The sequence below is a fragment of the Cololabis saira genome, chromosome 8 (assembly GCF_033807715.1).
Source record: "Cololabis saira isolate AMF1-May2022 chromosome 8, fColSai1.1, whole genome shotgun sequence".
Classification (NCBI taxonomy): Eukaryota; Metazoa; Chordata; class Actinopteri; order Beloniformes; family Belonidae; genus Cololabis; species Cololabis saira.
This window is the reverse complement of record NC_084594.1, coordinates 40,721,871-40,740,746: the sequence shown is the minus strand read 5'-3', so window position 1 is coordinate 40,740,746 and position 18,876 is coordinate 40,721,871. Positions and strand designations below refer to the sequence as shown.

At 43.1% G+C, this 18,876-nt stretch overlaps 1 protein-coding gene across 1 annotated transcript; it reads left to right on the top strand.

Annotated features, from left to right (window-relative positions):
* Positions 1-3,160: 3,160 nt before the first annotated feature.
* Positions 3,161-16,249, top strand: LOC133448962 (zinc finger protein ZFP2-like). Its single transcript, XM_061728000.1, has 2 exons — positions 3,161-3,291; positions 14,826-16,249. The coding sequence occupies exons 1-2, from the start codon at positions 3,241-3,243 to the stop codon at positions 15,765-15,767; spliced, it is 993 nt and encodes a 330-aa protein (XP_061583984.1). The 5' UTR covers positions 3,161-3,240; the 3' UTR covers positions 15,768-16,249.
* The last annotated feature ends 2,627 nt before the right edge of the window (positions 16,250-18,876 follow it).

Sequence of the window (18,876 nt, the reverse complement as noted above, 5' to 3'; positions counted from 1 at the left end):
CCAAAATTCTGCTATTATCCTCTTTATGCCTAATTTAACAGTCTCGTGTTTTAAAAGAGAACTGTTTAGCTTCCAGTAAGCATTTCTATATATCTTTGTAGAGGCAGAGTGCAATGGTATAAAAATGGAGACTAACCAAAAATCAAGACGAGATTTCCTGGTGGCACTCCTGTTACTCCATGTAAAGGTACTGGCGTTGTGATGATGAAGTCTCCACACATCAATTAAATTAAATTTTTGCATGAAGACTTTCAGGTTTTCATTAACTGCAGTAGAGTTACGTTGAGGCCAGCAGTCCAGGTTGTGATCAAGAATCATGTTAAAGTCTCCCCCTACAACAATACCTGAGATAGGAAATTTATTAGAAGCAGTTAAAATATGGTTTTCTAATCTATCCAGCAGTATGTCATTATCATTATGTGAATTATAGCCATAAATATTAACAGTTAACAATATGAATTTTTCAATGTCTACCACTTGGAGAATAAAATGTCCTGAGGGATCACAAGTTGTTAATAACACGGATCCTGAAAAGTTGTGCTTTAAGTTGGTAACACCGGCCGAATGTTCAGAACCATGAGCATGCCACAACTCATTACCCCATTGGGATCTCCAAAACTTTCGGTCATCAGGGACTGAATGTGACTCTTGGATAAAACAAAAATCAGTTTTGTGCTTCTTAGCAAATAAAAAAAGTGCCTTTCGCTTAATATTATTTCTTAACCCCCTGGCATTAAAAGTAACAATGGATAAAGACATAAAACTAACAATGAATGAGAAAAAAAGGAATAACCTTAAAGAATAAAATCCTCCCTAACAGGAGCTGACCCATCTTAGGTTCTATATACAGTGAAACATATCAAATGTAAACATAGTGGCACCTATAGCCTACTTTTGATGTCGATTGAACTCAACAAGCCATATAAAGTGTAATCCCGCAGGACAATATGTAAAGTGTGGCTTGGTGTTATAAAAATAAGATTAAAAAAAACGAGGTAAAGAGTCCTGAGTAAGATAAAAAAACGAGGTAAAAAAGAGTCCTGAGTAAGATAAAAAAAACGAGGTAAAAAAAAGAGTCCTGAGTAAGATAAAAAAACGAGGTAAAAAAAGAGTCCTGAGTAAGATTGTCTTTGCTTATCAAACCTTCAGCATAACAGGATACATTTTAGAACACTTAGGATGCATAAAAATAAATTGAGAACACCATGTTTCATACTATCACAGTTATCAGTATAATTCTTAGTCAGAACATATGATGTGCTTATCACCTCAGGTACTGGGAAACAGTTCAGTTCCTTCAGCAAAAGCTCTCCCTCCGATGTAGTATGCCGTTTTTCCTTGTTCACGGGCTTTGGCCACCAGAGGCCACAGCTGCCTCCGTCTCTCTCTGGTGGCAGGTGACAAATCCTCAGCAAAGCGCAGGTTCTTGTTCTGCAAAAGCGTAGATTTTTTTGCAGCTTTCCAGATCTTGTCGCGGTGGAAGCGAGTGGCAAACTGCATGATTATCCCTCGAGGTCTGGTGACATCTTTCCTTGGATGCCCGAGGCGATGCACGGTGTCAATTACGTCTGGGAGTTTATCTCTGAACTCCGGAAGGATTGCTTGGCAGATGTGGATCACCTCGGTGCGGACGTCTTGCTCCTTATCTTCGGGTACTCCATACAGGCGCAGGTTCCAGCGTCGTGAGTAGTTCTCCAGATCAGTGACTCGTTGGTCCATCAGAGACACTTTTTTCTCCGTCTCCTTGGCTTGAGCATCAACTTGTATCACCTTTCCTTTTACCTCCCGAATCTCAGCGCAGGCAAAATCAACCGTTTTTTTCAACCCCTCAATCTTCAGTGTGTTATCAGAAATCAGTTTCTCCATGTTTTTTTCCAGACTATCCAGCCTGGTGTTTAGGACGTCGGATATTTTTTGCACTAACCCCCCTTCATCCATGTCCAGGGAACGTTGTGTCTTCTGTTTCTTTGATGCAGGGGGTTTGGAAGGAGTACAAACTGGTGTCGCGGGAAGAGGAGCAACCTCAGAATCCACAAGGGAAATCACAGGTTTGTCGGTCATGGAGTAGTCATGCAGGTTGTGCATGAGAGGGTTCACTTTAGTCGACGGCGCCTCCATGTGGTGTCGTTGTAGTGCGTCAATTAACTGAAGCACTTAGCTTAGCAACTTCCAATTATCGACGTAAGTCTTTGTACCGTAGCAGTTTTTCGTTAATTAAGGTCGCTACCAGTTCACCACGGTGTACTCACCACTGCTCTAAAGTTACCACGAGTGGCTTTCAGATAATGAGATATGTTTTCACTATTTTCTCCAATTGTTGGTGTGCAGCTCCCGAACGCGGTAGTGCTCACGCCGCCATCTTGGAAGCCCCCTCGCGGCGACGTTGACGTATCACAGCAGCTCGATGGGGCGTCTACGTCATGGATGTATTAAAGAAAACTGGATGGGGCGTCAAAAATGGCCGCCCATTCATTTCAATGCATTCTGCTCAGCCAGCGCATCCGCTGAAAAAATCTCTAACTTCCGGGTTTACTTCCGCATACAGCGGCCCATAGAGCATGCGCAGTTGAGTCACCTCCCATGATGCTCTGGGGCCTCCCATCATGCCCCGGGGCAATGACGCGATTATTAATATAATATGTATTAATATAATATATAAATTAATGTATATTATTACATGTATAGTATTACATATATTATTAATGTATTAATATAATATAATTACATAATATATATTAATATAAACATCCGTGGAATGCACGGACACGGCTGTGACGTCAGCCGTGACGTCACGCCCAGAAAGAGACTTTTCTTTGACTTTTCTGGCCGTTATAAAACATTTTTGACGGATATAAAGTCCATGACTTAAAAATATAGAATACAAAGATTCGTAATTGCCGGTGATTACAGCTGGAGGTGTCCTGTGAACAGTTTTAGAGGCTTCTCTTTTACTATTGCGGTCTATGGGAAAAAAGCTTTCTGGGCCGCATGGGATTTTTGGTTGCAGTACCGCGGCTGGCCACTGGAAAAAATCGGCGCGCCTTCTGACTGCCAGACCCGGGGGCTGGTCTACGTATATATGTCTATGCTTGAGTCATCTAGCCTTTATATATCTATGTCGTTTCCGGTCAGTTTGGTGGTCACGTGTTTCCGGGCAGAGTTTTGACAGCGGAGCAATCTTGTTTCATACAGACCATAGAAAGACAATTTTAGGTTGAATAGTTGCTCGATTGTGGAAGAATGCGGGAGTCCAGCAGGACAGGAGCGGTCTTCTCCTCTGCTGGTCTGCAGGTCAGTGTTCGGGTCCACGTGACCGCTCGTTCTCGGTTTTTGTATCTGTTAATGACGATCCAAACGCTTTATTTGTGTCTGTATCAGCGTGTTCGAACTAAACCACAGGTAACACAGACACGGGATTTTTTTATGATACAATAGGCCGTAAGGTGAACCGCAAAAAGTATTTCAGAAAGTGATTCCCGCTCACACCTTTAAAGACGACACAATATAAAAAAAGATTGATTCATGTTCACTTTAAAAGCTGAATTATGGTTCTGCGTCAAAACGACGCCGTGCCTACGTCGTCGCCGTGATACGTCAACGTCGCCGGCGTAGGCACTAAATATAATATATTTAATTTTCATACTTAACATTTCTCAAGTAACAAAATAACATATTTGAACCATGTTTCAGACAATGAAATAACATTTGAACAATTTTTCAGACAATAAAACAACATGTTTTTTTGATGAGAAAATATGTTTCTATATATATTTAAATAAATAAATAAAATAAATATAAATATTTTTCTTATTTTTGTGAGGGAGGATATTGTTTTTTGGCGCTACCTTAAAAAAAAAAAAAAACTTTATTTAACATTTCAATTTACAAAATTCCTTTAAAGAAACATTTGCTTGCATCTGAAACATTACAAGCTCACAACACATAAGCAAATATGTATACCTATACATTTGTCTTCTACATGTGATTCATTGTATACATCTTAACAACAGTACTTGTAATTGGTAACAGGACAAGAAAACAGGATAAAAAAAAGATTAAATAAAATAATCATAGGGGTTGACATTTCAACAAAAGTTTTTTGTTTTGTTTTGTTTTGTTTTTTTGCACAACAGTTGTCCTTGGGGGTATTCCAAGAAGTTTACTGGCTAAACTGGGTATGTTAACTCGGTGTAAATGGTAAACCTGGGTTTTCCGTTCCAAAATGGTCAGGTTAAGTAAGTCACCATGGTAACATAGCCTCTGAACATAACCTGGTAGGGGGTAGGTTTTATGCTGGTTTTGTTCCTCCATCGATACACTGTAAACCCTAATAAGTTCACAGAACTCACACATTTTTTTGTAACTGATTACCCAAAAATATTTTAGTGATATTTTTAAATGTTTTAAGTAATATAAAAAATAAATTACACTTACAGTTGCTTCAAATTATCTTAACCCTCCGGGACATGTAGGCGCATTTTACGCGCTTTTCACTTTTCATTTTTTGATAATTTTGGCTGAGTTCATCCATATGGCATGAATTTTGGTGAGATTGTGTAGTTTTATATGATCTTCCAGCTCAGCTCCTATTTCCTCTCTCTCTCTGTGTGTGTGTGTGTGTGTGTGTGTGTGTGTGTGTGTGTGTGTGTGTGTGTGTGTGTGTGTGTGTGTGTGTGTGTGTGTGTGTGTGTGTGTGTGTGTGTGTGTGTGTGTGTGTGTGAGACCAAAGGCTTTCAAGTGCCCCTATTTTCATTCATTCACGTGGTTTTTGTGCAGAAGTTTAAAGCCCCTCTAAGATTATTTTGTATAAATGCACACCACACACACCTACACAAGAGGTCCATAAACACAAATAAATCAAAACATGGGGCATCTTGAATCACATGGAAGGTGCAGCCATAAAGAGAATCATAACAAACTCCAGCTTTTTGTTGAGTCATTTACACAGCTGCGACTGCAGCCAAAGTTTATAAAAATGCAACCTGTGGAACTAGTCATTTCTTACTTGGCAAGATGGAGAGAGCCTATTGAGTGCACGACGCTTTGGACATAGTGATGGAGTCTGATTCTGATCACGAGCAAGAAGAATCTGACACAGATACTACAGACGAGGAACCGGTGTCGGAATCGTCTTCTGAGAGCTTGGATGTGTCCTCTGACAGTGAGGAAGATGAGACGGCAGCAGCCACTGGATGGACTTCCAGAAGTGGGGAAATTCAGTGGCAGTGAAATTCGCTTTCATCCTTTGGACCACCGTGGATCCCTCATGGCAACGGGGAAAAGGTTAGCGGTGGAGGCTGTTCATTGAGGAGCTGGGGAAGACTCTTGTGGCTCCACAAATGGCAAGGAGACGCCACCTTCCCCGCACACCAGCTGCTGCGGCCTTGGTGTTGGTGCTGAACTCAAAGGAGGCCCAGGTCCAAGCTCAAATGCAAGCCCATCCCCACACACCACCCAGAGGAGGACGCAGTGTGTGTTGAACACCCGCAAGAAACAAGTCTAGTCCACCTGCAGCAAGTGCGACAGCCCCATCTGCAAGGAGCACTACCAAATTGTTTGCAGCTCCTGCCTCACCTGAACTGACTCTCTCTCACACACACACACACACACACACACACACACACACACACAGAGTCTCTTTCTCTCTCTCTGACACACAATTTTGTTGCTGTTATTGAATGTTGAATCTGTGTTTCCTGTGTTGTTCATCTAAAAACATGGCATCATGGCAAAAACCTGGCATTTAAAGGATTAAAATCTTTAGGAATTCATGAATATTTGATATCCATAAAGGTCAGATGTAGGTGAAGAAATTAGCTTAATGAAAGTAGAATATAATATTAATGTATAGTATATTTTATAGCTACCGTGTGAAGTGTGCATTTTTTGCGCTAAAGGGTCAAAGTGTGAGTATTTGACACTGCACAAAAAATAATCCATCCATCCATCCATCCATCGTCCGCCGCTTTATCCGTTCCCGGGTCGCGGGGGCAGCAGCCTCAGCAGAGATGCCCAGACTTCCTTCACCCCAGACACTTCCTCCAGCTCCTCCGGGGGGAGTCCGAGGCGTTCCCAGGCCAGCCGAGAGACAGTCTCTCCAGCGTGTTCTGGGTCTGCCCCGGGGTCTCCTCCCGGTGGGACATGTCTGGAACACCTCCCTAGGGAGGCGTCCAGGAGGCATCCGGTACAGATGCCCAAGCCACCTCAGCTGACTCCTCTCAATGTGAAGGACCAGCGGCTCGACTCCGAGCTCCTCCCGGGTGACCGAACTCCTCACCCTATCTCTAAGGGAGCGTCCAGCCACCCTGCGGAGGAAACTCATCTCGGCCGCTTGTATCCGCGATCTTGTCCCTAAAAGTTCACTACCCAAAGTTCATGACCATAGGTGAGGGTAGGTGCGTAGATTGACCGGTAAATCGAGAGCTTCGCCTTTCGACTCAGCTCCCTCTTCACCACGACGGTCCGGTACATCGACCGCATAACTGCTGACGCTGCACCGATCCGTCTGTCAATCTCCCGCTCCATCGTTCCCTCACTCGTGAACAACACCCCGAGATACTTGAACTCCTCCACCTGAGGCAGGACTTCCCCACCCACCCGGAGAAGGCACGCCACCCTTTCCCGGTGGAGAACCATGGCCTCGGTCTTGGAGGTGCTGATTCTCATCCCTGCCGCGTCGCACTCGGCCACAAATCGCCCCAGCGCATGCTGAAGGTCCCGGTCCGATGAAGCCAACAGGACAACATCATCTGCAAAAAGCAGAGATGAAATCCTGAGGTTCCCAAACCGGAACCCCTCCGGTAGGCACCTAGGCTGCGCCTAGAAATCCTGTCCATAAAAATTATGAACAGGACCGGTGACAAAGGGCAGCCCTGCCGGAGTCCAACATGCACCGGGAACAAGTCTGACTTACTGCCGGCAATGCGAACCAGACTCCTACTCCGATCATACAGAGACCGGACAGCCCTTAATAGAGGGCCCCGGACTCCATACTCACCGAGCACCCCCCACAGAATGGCACGAGGGACACGGTCAAATGCCTTCTCCAGATCCACAAAGCACATGTAGACTGGTTGGGCAAATTCCTATGAACCCTCGAGCACCCTGCGGAGGGTGTAGAGCTGGCCCAGTGTTCCGGGACGAAAACCGCATTGTTCCTCCTGAATCCGAGGTTCAACTATCGGCCGTAATCTCCTCTCCAGTACCCTGGAGTAGACTTTCCCGGGGAGGCTGAGAAGTGTGATTCCCCCTATAGTTGGAACACACTCTCCGGTCCCCCTTTTTAAACAGAGGGACCACCACCCCGGTTTGCCACTCCAGCGGTACTGTCCCCTTCCTCCAGGCGTGTCAACCAAGACAGCCCTACGACATCCAGAGACTTGAGGTACTCAGGGCGAATCTCATCCACCCCCGGTGCCCTGCCACTGAGGAGCTTACAAACTATCTCAGTGACCTCGGCTTGGGTGATGGATGAGCACGCCCCAGAGTCCCCACTCTCTGCTTCCTCAGTGGAAGGCATGTCAGTCGGGTTGAGGAGATCCTCGAAGTATTCCTTCCACCGTCCGATGATGTCCCCAGTCGAGGTAAAAAAAAACAATAATGCATGAAAATTAATGTTGCTGCTCATCATTGACATATCCCAGGCTGTAATAATCCAAAACAAAAAAATCTACTTTGCATGTAGTATATTGAAAATAATTCATTTTTTCTGTTTTTTTCATCTAAAAACATGATGGCATCGTGACAAAAACCTGGCATTTAAAGGGTTAAAATCTTTAAAAAATCATGAATATTTGATATCAATACTTAGGTCAGATATTGGTGAAAGAAATTAGCTCAATTAAAGTAGAATATAATAATGTTTTATAGCTACCTTTGAAAAGCGCATTTTTTGTTATATTCCACAACTTATAGTTTAGGAGAAATACACTCAAACGTTTCAATATTCCTCATAGTCTGTGGAAAATACACTCGCAATTTTCAATATTCCTCAGCTCGTAGTCTGTGAGACATACACCCAAAATTCATTCTAAAATCAAATACTGATGCCAGCCCACTACACATATAATCAGCTAATAATGTTAGAAAAAATGAAAGCGACACCACTGTTACAATTCAACCATGTTTAACGTTTGCAATGTATACATTGCAAACGTTGCGCATCTCTTCGCTGCAAACGATGTGCATCGCTCTCCATTTTTTTTTGCATCTGGGAGTTTCCTGTACAGTATTGGAGACGCTGAACATATCGGGAAAGCAACTGCCTGTCGGTCGGTGTGTAAAGTGTGCCTTGCACTAAAGCGCTTCATGCACAACTTTAATCGTTTTCCTGGCCACAAACCTACGAGGGTCATTAAGACGGAGTTCCACCAACTGGCAGGCCAGCATCGCTTAGGTTTCTCAAATATGCACAGAAATCTTTGCTGGTGAGATTAAATTTAATGAGCATTGGCTATATTGCAGGCTTTCCAAACGTTATTGGATGCATCGATGGGACGCATGTGCCAATTACAGCACCATCCCAAAATGAGACTGACTTTGTTAACAGGAAAGGTTTCCACAGCATCAATGTCTAAGTATAATGGAACCGTAAGCTGCTTTTTTTTTTTTTTGAGGGCTCTCTTAATGATGTTTGAAAATGTATTTTTTCAATTGCCAGATGATAGGCGATGGTGCAAATCTAATATCAAACGTGTAGGCGAGATGGCCAGGCTTTTATTTTTTATTTTTTCAATTCATTTGCCGATTGTTTGCTTCATTCATTTAATATAAAATTCACATAATGGCCTAAACTTACGCATTGACGCGATCAGTAATTCTCTACCAAGCCATATTACGTGCTTTGGCAGATGTATTAGTGTTACATTTTTTGTAATCACTGGCCTCTCCTCCTCGTACGCCTCCAGGAGGACTTGCTGCTCCATTTCTGTGAAATATGTTGCTCTTCGTTTAGCCATTTTTTCGGATTTCGACCCTCGATAGATGATGTCTTTATAGATTCACCGGGAACGCGCACAACTCTGGGTTAACCAACTCGGGGTTTGTTGAGTTAATTCATAACCGGTGTGTTGGAACCAACTGAGCGGGTTTAGTCGTCATGGGTTCAGCTAACCTCAAGATGAGACTTTAACTCGGTGTTTGTTAAAACTTCTTCTTGGAATACCCCCCTTATCTCTTTGATTCACTGTGACCGGAAAAGTCGGATAAACCATTCAGGAAAAGATCGCGATCTAGTGGCCGTGGTGGGTACTGCACCGTGGCGAAATGGAGTGACGGAGAAGTCCGAAGGGTTCACGACGGGGTGAAGGCGTAGGCAGAACGATTTGATGCAGAACCATAATTCAGCCTTAAAGCAGCACAATGTAACTTTCAGGTTTTGTTGAGTTTGGCGACTCCTTTGGACACAAGCCGTAGTGCTTTACCAGAAAGAACACTACATTTCCCATGGGCACCAGCGCGTACTGCCAGAAAACTCCTGTCCCCGTCGTGTACATTTGTTTTGATAGTGAATGAAAGAAGACGGGACGGACTTTCAAAACTTCTTTTCTGTTTTCAGCGGTCGATTGCAGGATGGATAGTGAAGAGGTAATGTATCTATTTTTGGCTAAACAATATAATATGACGAAGTTGAAAATCACTAATTTCAACTTGGTTTTATTAGTGAAGTCACCCCCGCCCCCCTGTCCCGTTTCAGCCAGATAATGCACCCCAAATTACAAACGCTCTGGTTTTGTTCTACTGCACCCTTTTCCTGTCATGTTTTTTAGAGGGACTTCGTCATAAATTAGTAGCCCAACATACTTACTGAAAAAAAATACTTTATAACCTGAATGTTTTGCAGATCAGCCCTGCACAATTTTACAGTTCTCAGGAAAAATAGTAGAAATGTTCTATACATTTTCTTTGCATTGCATTCTTTCCTCTAGTGCTGTAATTCTATTCAATCGTATTATTATTTTATAAAGCTTCCTCATTGCCAATTACACAATTTTATGATCACTATTATTATTCTGTGTCTGTTGTTGATATTGTCAGTAATTTTAGAATGACCAAAACCCAAGACGAATGTGAAAACATTCTAATTTTGATTCTTATTGAACATAGAACTCTACATTTACATTTGTATCATAACAATTCTGTCTCTTTTATCCCCATAAATCACCATTGGTCGGACATCCCTCCTCGTCTCTCAGCTCACGCCAGCGAGTGAAGGCCGGGCCAATGTTTATTCTTGTCCGGGCATTTAGCTTGTTACTCTCCCGCTTTCTTTTTTTCGCCTTCTCCGTTAAAACTTTTATTTTCTTCGGATCTTTCGCTGTTTTCGGCCATGATAACAACTCCGCATTTAGCTCACCACCAGTTCTCCTGAGCTCTGCGCTCCACGTCCTGCCCAGCTTTTGTCTCGAGTACGAATCAGGAAGGAGGGGGAAGTGACATGCCGTAAAGCATTCAAAGCTGTAAAAATGTGTAGTTTTTTTAGTGTGGAAGGGTTCCTACCATGCTCCTCAAAGTTACATAGTGCCAGTGAAGGCGATACAGACCCCTCAGACCATGACAGAGGTGTCATTAAACCTGTTGGAAGTTGTTGTACCATCACAATGACTCTGGAAATATTATATTAAGGTGGAAAAGTTACATAGTGCTGCTTTAAGGCTGAGTTATGGTTCTGCGTCAAAACGACGCTGTGCCTACGCCGTAGGGTACGCGTCGACGCGTACCTTACGCCGTAGCCCCACGCCGTCACTGACGCGTACCTCCCAAAAATAGGAACGAATTGAATGTCGAGGCGACGCAGACCGAGAGGACTGTGATTGGTTCGCTTGGTAGCAACGCATTTCCGGTTTGAAGCAGTCGTGAACTTTCAGCGCTCTTTCTTCGTGTATGTGATTTTTATTTTTTATTTTTTTGCACAATAGTTGTCATTATCTCTTTGATTCACTGTGACCGGAAAAAGTCGCATGAACCATTCAAGAAAAGATTGCGAAGTAGCGGTCGCGGGGGGTACTGAACCGCGGCGAAATGGAGTGACGGAGAAGTCCGAAGGGTTCACAACGGAGTCACGGTGACGGCGTGTGCTCTGCGTCGATTTAACTCAGAACCATAATTCAGGTCCAGCAAGAGTTCCGTTATCGGTGACCGCAAAACGGGACTAGTTTCTTCTGAGCGTAGTAAGATTTTCGTCCACGGGTCGAGGCACGGTCGTCACGCGACCCCGCTGCACCAATAGGATGCGCGTTTCTAGTAAACATGGCGGTGACCATGGTGTCTTCAGGCTAATGCATGATGAGGAAAACAAACCCCAAAAGTCGTCAAAAATTATCTGAAATGATCTGAAACCATGCAAAATATACTGCCACGTCAACGAAGAACTTTGAGATTATTAGACAACAAGGTGGACCTAATCTAAAGTATCTCCAAACACTTGATTCGGTACCAGGACATGTAGCCTATGTATTTTTCTATTGATAAGAACGGTATTCTTTTGTTTGTTTTTAATAAAAACATGGTTATTGATTAACTTGCTATTCCAGCTTTATCTGATCTTGTCACCAATTTGATTTATATGGGACTGAATTATAAGTAATTTATGTAAATAATAATAACAATAATGAATAACCCTAATAATCATTTGTGCCATTAGAGATCTAAATGTGTGTGTGTGTGTGTGTGTGTGTGTGTGAGAGAGAGAGAGCGGTAAGTCTGTGAACTTCGCCCCAGAGCTGCTCCTCAGCCGATGTCCTTGATGTTATCAGACAGGCCGGCACAGTTCTGATACAAGTCCACAGATGTCCTTGGAATGGGGAGGGCTAGTGGAGGCAGAGCACCTTGTTTACATTCCACCAGAGAGATTGTGACTGGAGTAGCCGGCCAGGCTGCTCTGTCAAGGTCAGATTATAGAATCAACAATTATATTGGAAAAACAGGCAGATTCCAGTAATTTTCCATCTGCCTTAAGTCTCTGGTTCATCAATGGCGACTCCAGACAGACGAATTAGTAATCAATTCCCGCCAAGCCGAGCTTCCAACTTCTCCAAGGTCTTGCAATGAGCTCAAAGACCGCGGCTAGCCTGCGATTCTGTTCAAGAATCGCATCCAGCTTGCGGTTTTGCTCTCCCAACATTAGAGTCTGAGTGTTGGTCGCAGAGCTTATCCCCTCAGCTACGTCGGGCAGCTCAGAAAGGGCCAGAACAGGGCCGCTCGGTGGCGCAGTGGGTTAAGCAGCGGCTCATATACTGAGGCTACAGTCCTCCTGCAGCGGTCGCGGGTTCGAATCCAGCCCGCCCACCTTTGCTGCGTGTCTTCCCCGTTCTCTCTCTCTACCCCTTTCCAGTCTGCATCTTCAATAAAGGGCCACTAGAGCCCAAAAAAATCTTTAAAAAAAAAAAAAAAAAAGAAAGAAAGGGCCAGAACAGCTGTCCACGACTTACGCGTTTGTCGATAGACCAGGAATCCCCCCACTCCAATAAGCAGAAATCCTGCTATCATAAATCCAATTATGAAGGCATCTTCAACGTCCTCGACAGATAGGATCGCCAGACACAATGCTTCCAGGAGTCCATAGTGTATCCGGCAAAAAATGTCCCATCGGGGCAAGAGGGCTCCCTTGTCCCCTGACTTCTCGTCACAAAAATTTGTGCAATTGTGCTTTGCTGATTGTAGAATTTCGGAGGAGTGAAAAAGAGAGGCTCTGAATGACCAGACAGGACAAAAAGCAGCAGCAGCAGGGCAGATGGGAGGGAGAGGAGCAGAAAAGCGTCCGCCTTCGCCGAGAGCCAGAAGAAGAGACAAGCCTAAAAAGGCCTATCCTAATTAAATCAACAATATCCTCACAATTATAAGGACAATATGCATAATATTGGTCTCAATGAATAGGTAAGAACTCACAGCATACATTTCCAGGGTCAGAAAAAATGTGAATGTTCATATGCATGAGCAAATTGTGACAAGAGAAAGGAAAAAATAAAATTAAATCTTTATCCTCGGTTAGTTTTTTTTGAGTTTGCACAGTGGAAAACATCATGAAAGCAATGCATCTATGCATAAACAAACCACTGCCTGAATTCAGCAACACCTTGACTACAACTGTTTTTTTTTCTTTTTTTTTAATGTTTTTGAATTTGTGTCTTTTAGTAGTGTAAAGTTTATTTTATGTTCAGCACTTTGGTCAGTGCTTGCTGTTTTTAAATTGCTTCATAAATTAAGTTGGCTTGGCTTTTCTTGTACAACCCCATCTGCAATCTGACTCAGACCAACCAGCTGAATTATCCTATCCTCTAACAATCCTATTTCTTCTCTTCCTCCTTTCTTTCTATAGACCAGGGTTCTCCAACCCTTGTCCTGGAGAGCACCTATCCAGCATGTTTTAAATCTTTCCCTGCTTCAGCACACGTGATACAAGGAGCTGTGTCAACAACAGAACTGTCCAGACCTTGATGACAAGTTAATGATGACCATTGATTAGAATCAGATGTGTTCATGCAGGGAGTCACCTAAACATGCTGGATAGGTGCTCTCCAGGACCAGGGTTGGAGACCCCTGATATAGACTGATGGTCTGAAGCAGCAACATTAAGACTGTTGTTTTGCAAAACTCAGTTTAGTTTATAGTTTATAGACAGACTTTGCCTCAACTCTTTCCAGACACCAAGCCTCGAACTTCCATGACTTCTATCTTTTGAACAGTGTTCTGTGAACTGTGTTTTGAAGGGTTTTTCAACACTTATGTACAGCTGGACTGTGCAACACGTGGACTGTTGTAGCTATGGGAGGATGTTGGGCCACAGGCTTGTGTTGAACAAAGGAAGCCCTAAGATCAACTGTAAGGCCTGACCACATGGTTTGAAACAAAGAAACCTTCATAATGAGTGAATCCCCCAGCAGGCTCTGCTCCTTTTATGATACTTGGGTGATAAGGAATAAGCACCTGATTGAGCATGGACCTCAAAACCCAGCAGGGGTCCTCGCTGATGCACAGCAGCAAAGGCCCGGCTATAAAGAGCTGCTCCCCCTCTCTTTCACTATCTTCTCTCTCAACTTCAATGAAATGCAATTCAATTGTATTTATATAGCGTCTATAACAACAGAAGTTGTCTCTAGGTTCTTTCCGGAGACCCAGAACATGACCCCCGAATAATTATTACATAAAGTAACATAAACAATGGCAGGTAAAAAAAAAAACTTACTGCTACCGACGCTACTGCCTCTCATCCACATATACCCCTTTTCCACCAAACCGGTTCCAGGGCTGGTTCTGGGCCGGTGCTGGTTCACAACTTGTTCAACTTGCAAACCAGCTGAAAACCGGTTTGCTTTTTCGTAGCTTGGGGTGCCAAGGGGAGCCACGTCATTATGTTACTGCAAACGTCAATTACGTCGCTGCGATTGCATTGGCGCAAAAGTTGAAGCAACAACAACGTATTTGCTCTAATACGGACATGGTCTGCGTAGCACCCTCCGTAGACAATATCACTAAAAGACAGGTTGTTTCCTCCACAGACCACTGCTGCTGGATCCGTATTAATTCGTCTCTTGTTTGAAAATGTCACAGTCTTGCTTTTGCCGTTGGTCTTAACAACTCCGCCCCCGTGTAAGTAAGCGGTTCTTTCCTCAAGCCCAGCAAAGAGTTGGTGCTACCTTGGAACTGGGTTTTCTGGCCTGGAGCCAAATTTTTTGTCAATATTTTTAACAAAATATGTTAAGTTTATCTTCTGAGGACTAATGTTTAATTGTCTCACAGGAAAGAACCTGAGAGGCAGCACTTGATTGAAACTGAAAAGGCTTTTGATAATGCAGCCAAGATAATGTAAGTGATTTTCTCTGTTACAGAATCATAAAGGAAGACCCAAAAGACACTGCTGTGATGATTGCAAGCAAGTCTTCACCAGTTCATCAAACCTGAAGATCCATAAGAAAACTCACACTGGAGACAAGCCTTACAGATGTGATCAGTGTGGAGCGGCTTTTACCCGGCCAAGTCAACTACCGAGACACGAACGTATTCACTCTGGAGAAAGGCCTTTCAGATGTGATCAGTGTGGAGAGGCTTTTGCCCGGCAAGTTACTTTGACGATTCACCAACGTATTCACACTGGAAACAAGCCTTACAGCTGTGATAAGTGTGGAGCGGCTTTTGCCCAGCAGGGTGATCTTATGAAACACCAACGTATTCACACTGGAAACAAGCCTTACAGATGTGTTCAGTGTGGAGCGGCTTTTGCCACATCAAGTAATCTAACGATTCACCAACGTATTCACACTGGAGACAAGCCTTACAGATGTGATCAGTGTGGAGCGGCTTTTGCCACATCAAGTAATCTAACGATTCATCAACGTATTCACACTGGAGACAAGCCTTACAGATGTTATCAGTGTGGAGCGGCTTTTGCCCAGCAAGGTGATCTGACGAGTCACCAACGTATTCACACTGGAAACAAGCCTTACAGATGTGATCAGTGTGGAGCGGCTTTTGCCCGGCAAGTTACTTTGACTACTCACCAACGTATTCACACTGGAAACAAACCTTACAGATGTGATGAGTGTGGAGCGGCTTTTGCCCGGCAAGTTACTTTGACGATTCACCAACGTATTCACACTGGAGACAAGCCTTACAGCTGTGATCAGTGTGGAGTGGCTTTTGCCCATCGAAGTGCTCTAACGATTCACCTACGTATTCACACTGGAGACAAGCCTTTCAGCTGTGATCAGTGTGGAGCAGCTTTTACCACATCAAGTAATCTAAGGAGTCACCAACGTATTCACACTGGATAAAGTGTACATTTGTGATCATTTCTGATGTCATTTATTTTGAGAGTTCAGCTAAAATGCACTAGTTTAGTTCATTTAGTTTGAAAAAAATAATTCTGGTGGTTAGATTGTGGGAAAGATTTAGAATATTTTTTTATAAAGCAGCAGATACTTACAGCTGTAAGAGCTGTTCAGTTATAACCAGATTTAGAAAATGAAGTATAAGAATTCAATTCAAAAGTCTTTATTTTGAACATGATGGTAGTGTAAGTAACAGACATGCTTTAAAACTAGTTGTTAGATTGTTATTAGATGTTATGTTATGTTTTACACAAAGGTAAGACAGCATGATAGACATTAGTTCTTAGTTTTAGTCTTAGTTCTGTTATTCTGAGAGAAATACATATGAAGGTATGATTCTGTTAAATACTGTTTTACATTAGCCTTTTTCTTTATGATATTTAATGGGTTTTTTTTTTGTGTTTTTCTTGCAATGTTTACTTTTCGGTTACGTTTTCCAGAGTTTTTGTCATTGGTCTGCATTTAAAAATAAATCAGTTCTTAACTTTGTTGTCTGGATTTTCACCAAGATTCACTGTGGACACAACAGACATTTGCTCTTGATGACTTACACTTGGGGTGCAATACAATATTATGACATAGTATTTTCAATCTTTGATTTCTGACACCATTGTGTCAACTATTTTATCACTGACACAGGCTATCAACTCATTTGGAATCGTTTTACCCAGGTATGTGATGTGCTCTGCTGCACTGTCGATGCTTCTCATATGATCTCTCAACACAGGATCAAATTAAGATAGCAGTTCAACTTCTTTAAGAAAGTTCCCATTGTTGGCCTTGTGCAATGTGTCAAAAGATCTGCTCCGCCAGGTTCCTTAAAGGGGACCTATTATGGCATTTAATGTATATTTTAAACAGGCCTTGAATGTCTTAAAAACAATCCAAAACTTGTTTTTTCTACATAAAACAGAAATTCAGCCTGTGGGCCATGTCTCTAGTTTTACCGCTTCTAACCTCTTTTCTGTGAGTGATTCTAAGGGGAGGGGATGCTATGATAATGAGGCTCTGTGCTGATTGGCTGCTTGAATGACGTGTAGCAGGGGAGGGCACAAAGCCTCTCCGGGCAGAAGAGCCGGCTGCATACACAAAGCGTGTCCCATGCGAGGGAGCTTCGGCGACAAAATAAATTACATTGCTTTATTTTTTTTTTTTGTATTGGACTGTCCTAACTGGCCGCGACTTTAACGGTTTCAGTGTGGACAGAGAGCATCCGATGTCACGCAGCTCGACGCGATAGTCGGACGCTCGCATTCAGTTACACGGTGTAAACGGATCTTAAGCCTGAATTACTTTTCTGTGTTAAATCGACGCGTACCCTACGCCGTAGGCTCTGCGTTGGTGTAACGCGGAACCATAAATCAACCTTTAGTCACCTGAAGAGGGATCCGGGTCACCTCGTCTTCACACTAATTCACACAGGAAGATTTAATTGAATTCTAAACAGGTACACCACAGTTATTTACTCAGATTCCTCATTTCATTTCTTATGTTACAAGACAAATGAATCATGTTAACTGTAAAGAAATCACAACACTGAATTTTCACAAATGGCAAATTTATTGTTAAAAAAAATAAAAGAACATAAGTTGTATATAAATAACATGTATGCACTATTGCTGGCTCAAGCAAGGACCATGCGTCTTCTGAAGGTGTCGTTGAACAGCTTCAGGTGCATTGCTTGGAAGATCTGAAACCATAAACAGAAGAAAAATGTATTACTAATAGAGATCCGGTGCTACCTAACGAGTGAGTGGCTCCATTAGGGAACACTGGAACTGCCGGAGCCACTCACCGGTCCGGTCCAGTGAGTTTCCTCCGGTGCTCCGGAGCTAAACTAAATACTTTGCCCATGCAAAGATCATACTTATAGACGAATATAAATAACGTAAAAAAATAACGTCACTTACCGCTGACTCGTGTGAAGTTGCCGGGTCCGTACTGTGGGCACTGATCCTTTTATGAGGTTAAATGTCGATGCAAAAACTGTCCCTCGCTGTGGAAACAGCCACCGCTTCTGAACAATGGAGGAAGCTGCAGCGGAGTTGGTTGTGGGCGTGGTTTCAGCAGCGGAGGCCGCCGACCTATGGAAATCAGCGCCTATCGTTACGTAACGATAGGCGCAGATTCTGAACGGCTCGTAGAAGTCACATGACATTGGAAGATTCAGCCGGACGGGGTGTACAGACCCTGCAGAATTTCATGGCATTTCATCTTTCCTGTGTTGGCAGGGTGTGGGGAGACCACTTTATATATGTTAAAACAAGAAAAAACGTGTTTTTCATAATAGGTCCCCTTTAATGCCAGTGAGTGGATAATACTAACTAAGTGTGCGAGAACATCTCTCCAGCGATTTATTGGGGTTTTTTTTCTGCTTTGTGGGGCCCATTTCTGTTTCATCAATGTTTATTCCATTTTAAACACACAAACTAAATTCCTTCCATTTCACCATGTTACTACAATGATCTTCAGAATTTTAATGCTGATTGAGGAATGTGCCTATGTTGATCCAATCACACTGTCCATCAGCTGTCCATTTTAAGGACTTCTTAGAAATTCGTTTTTAGCCAAAGCAGTAGACTGCATTTTACTTGAATAAGTCAGCCAGCTAAACCACACTTTTTCTCCATTGACTAATTGTCTGAGGGTATAATGATAATGGAAACTTCCGCCATCATACGTTTTGGGGAATGAAAAGTGGTCCGTAGTAGGCAGTTAAGGATCACCTGCTCAGCACTGTCTGAATCTGATAGAAAAGAAGGCCACTCAGCTGGGTCAACCTGGCGGAGCTGATGATCAATGGTAAGAAATGGACGTTGTGGCGGAGGTTACTGAGGAAGTGAACAAAGAAAAATAATGACTAAGAAAGGACCAATACGTCCATTAACTTACAGTTCTGGACTTAATTATTAATCTCAGAATGGTCTGCAATACAATGAGCAATTAATTTAACAGGTAGATCAGCTGCAGTTGCAGTCACAGAGGAGACAGTTGGTACACAGGATGGGGGTTTGAGCTCTGTAGAGGATGGATATGGACCTAAGAAGAAAAA

Coding starts and splice junctions, on each gene's coding strand:
- LOC133448962 (XM_061728000.1), top strand. CDS start 3,241: ATGCGGGAGTCCAGCAGGACAGGAGCGGTCTTCTCCTCTGCTGGTCTG. Junction 3,292..14,825: donor TCTCCTCTGCTGGTCTGCAG/GTCAGTGTTCGG, acceptor TCTCTGTTACAG/AATCATAAAGGAAGACCCAA.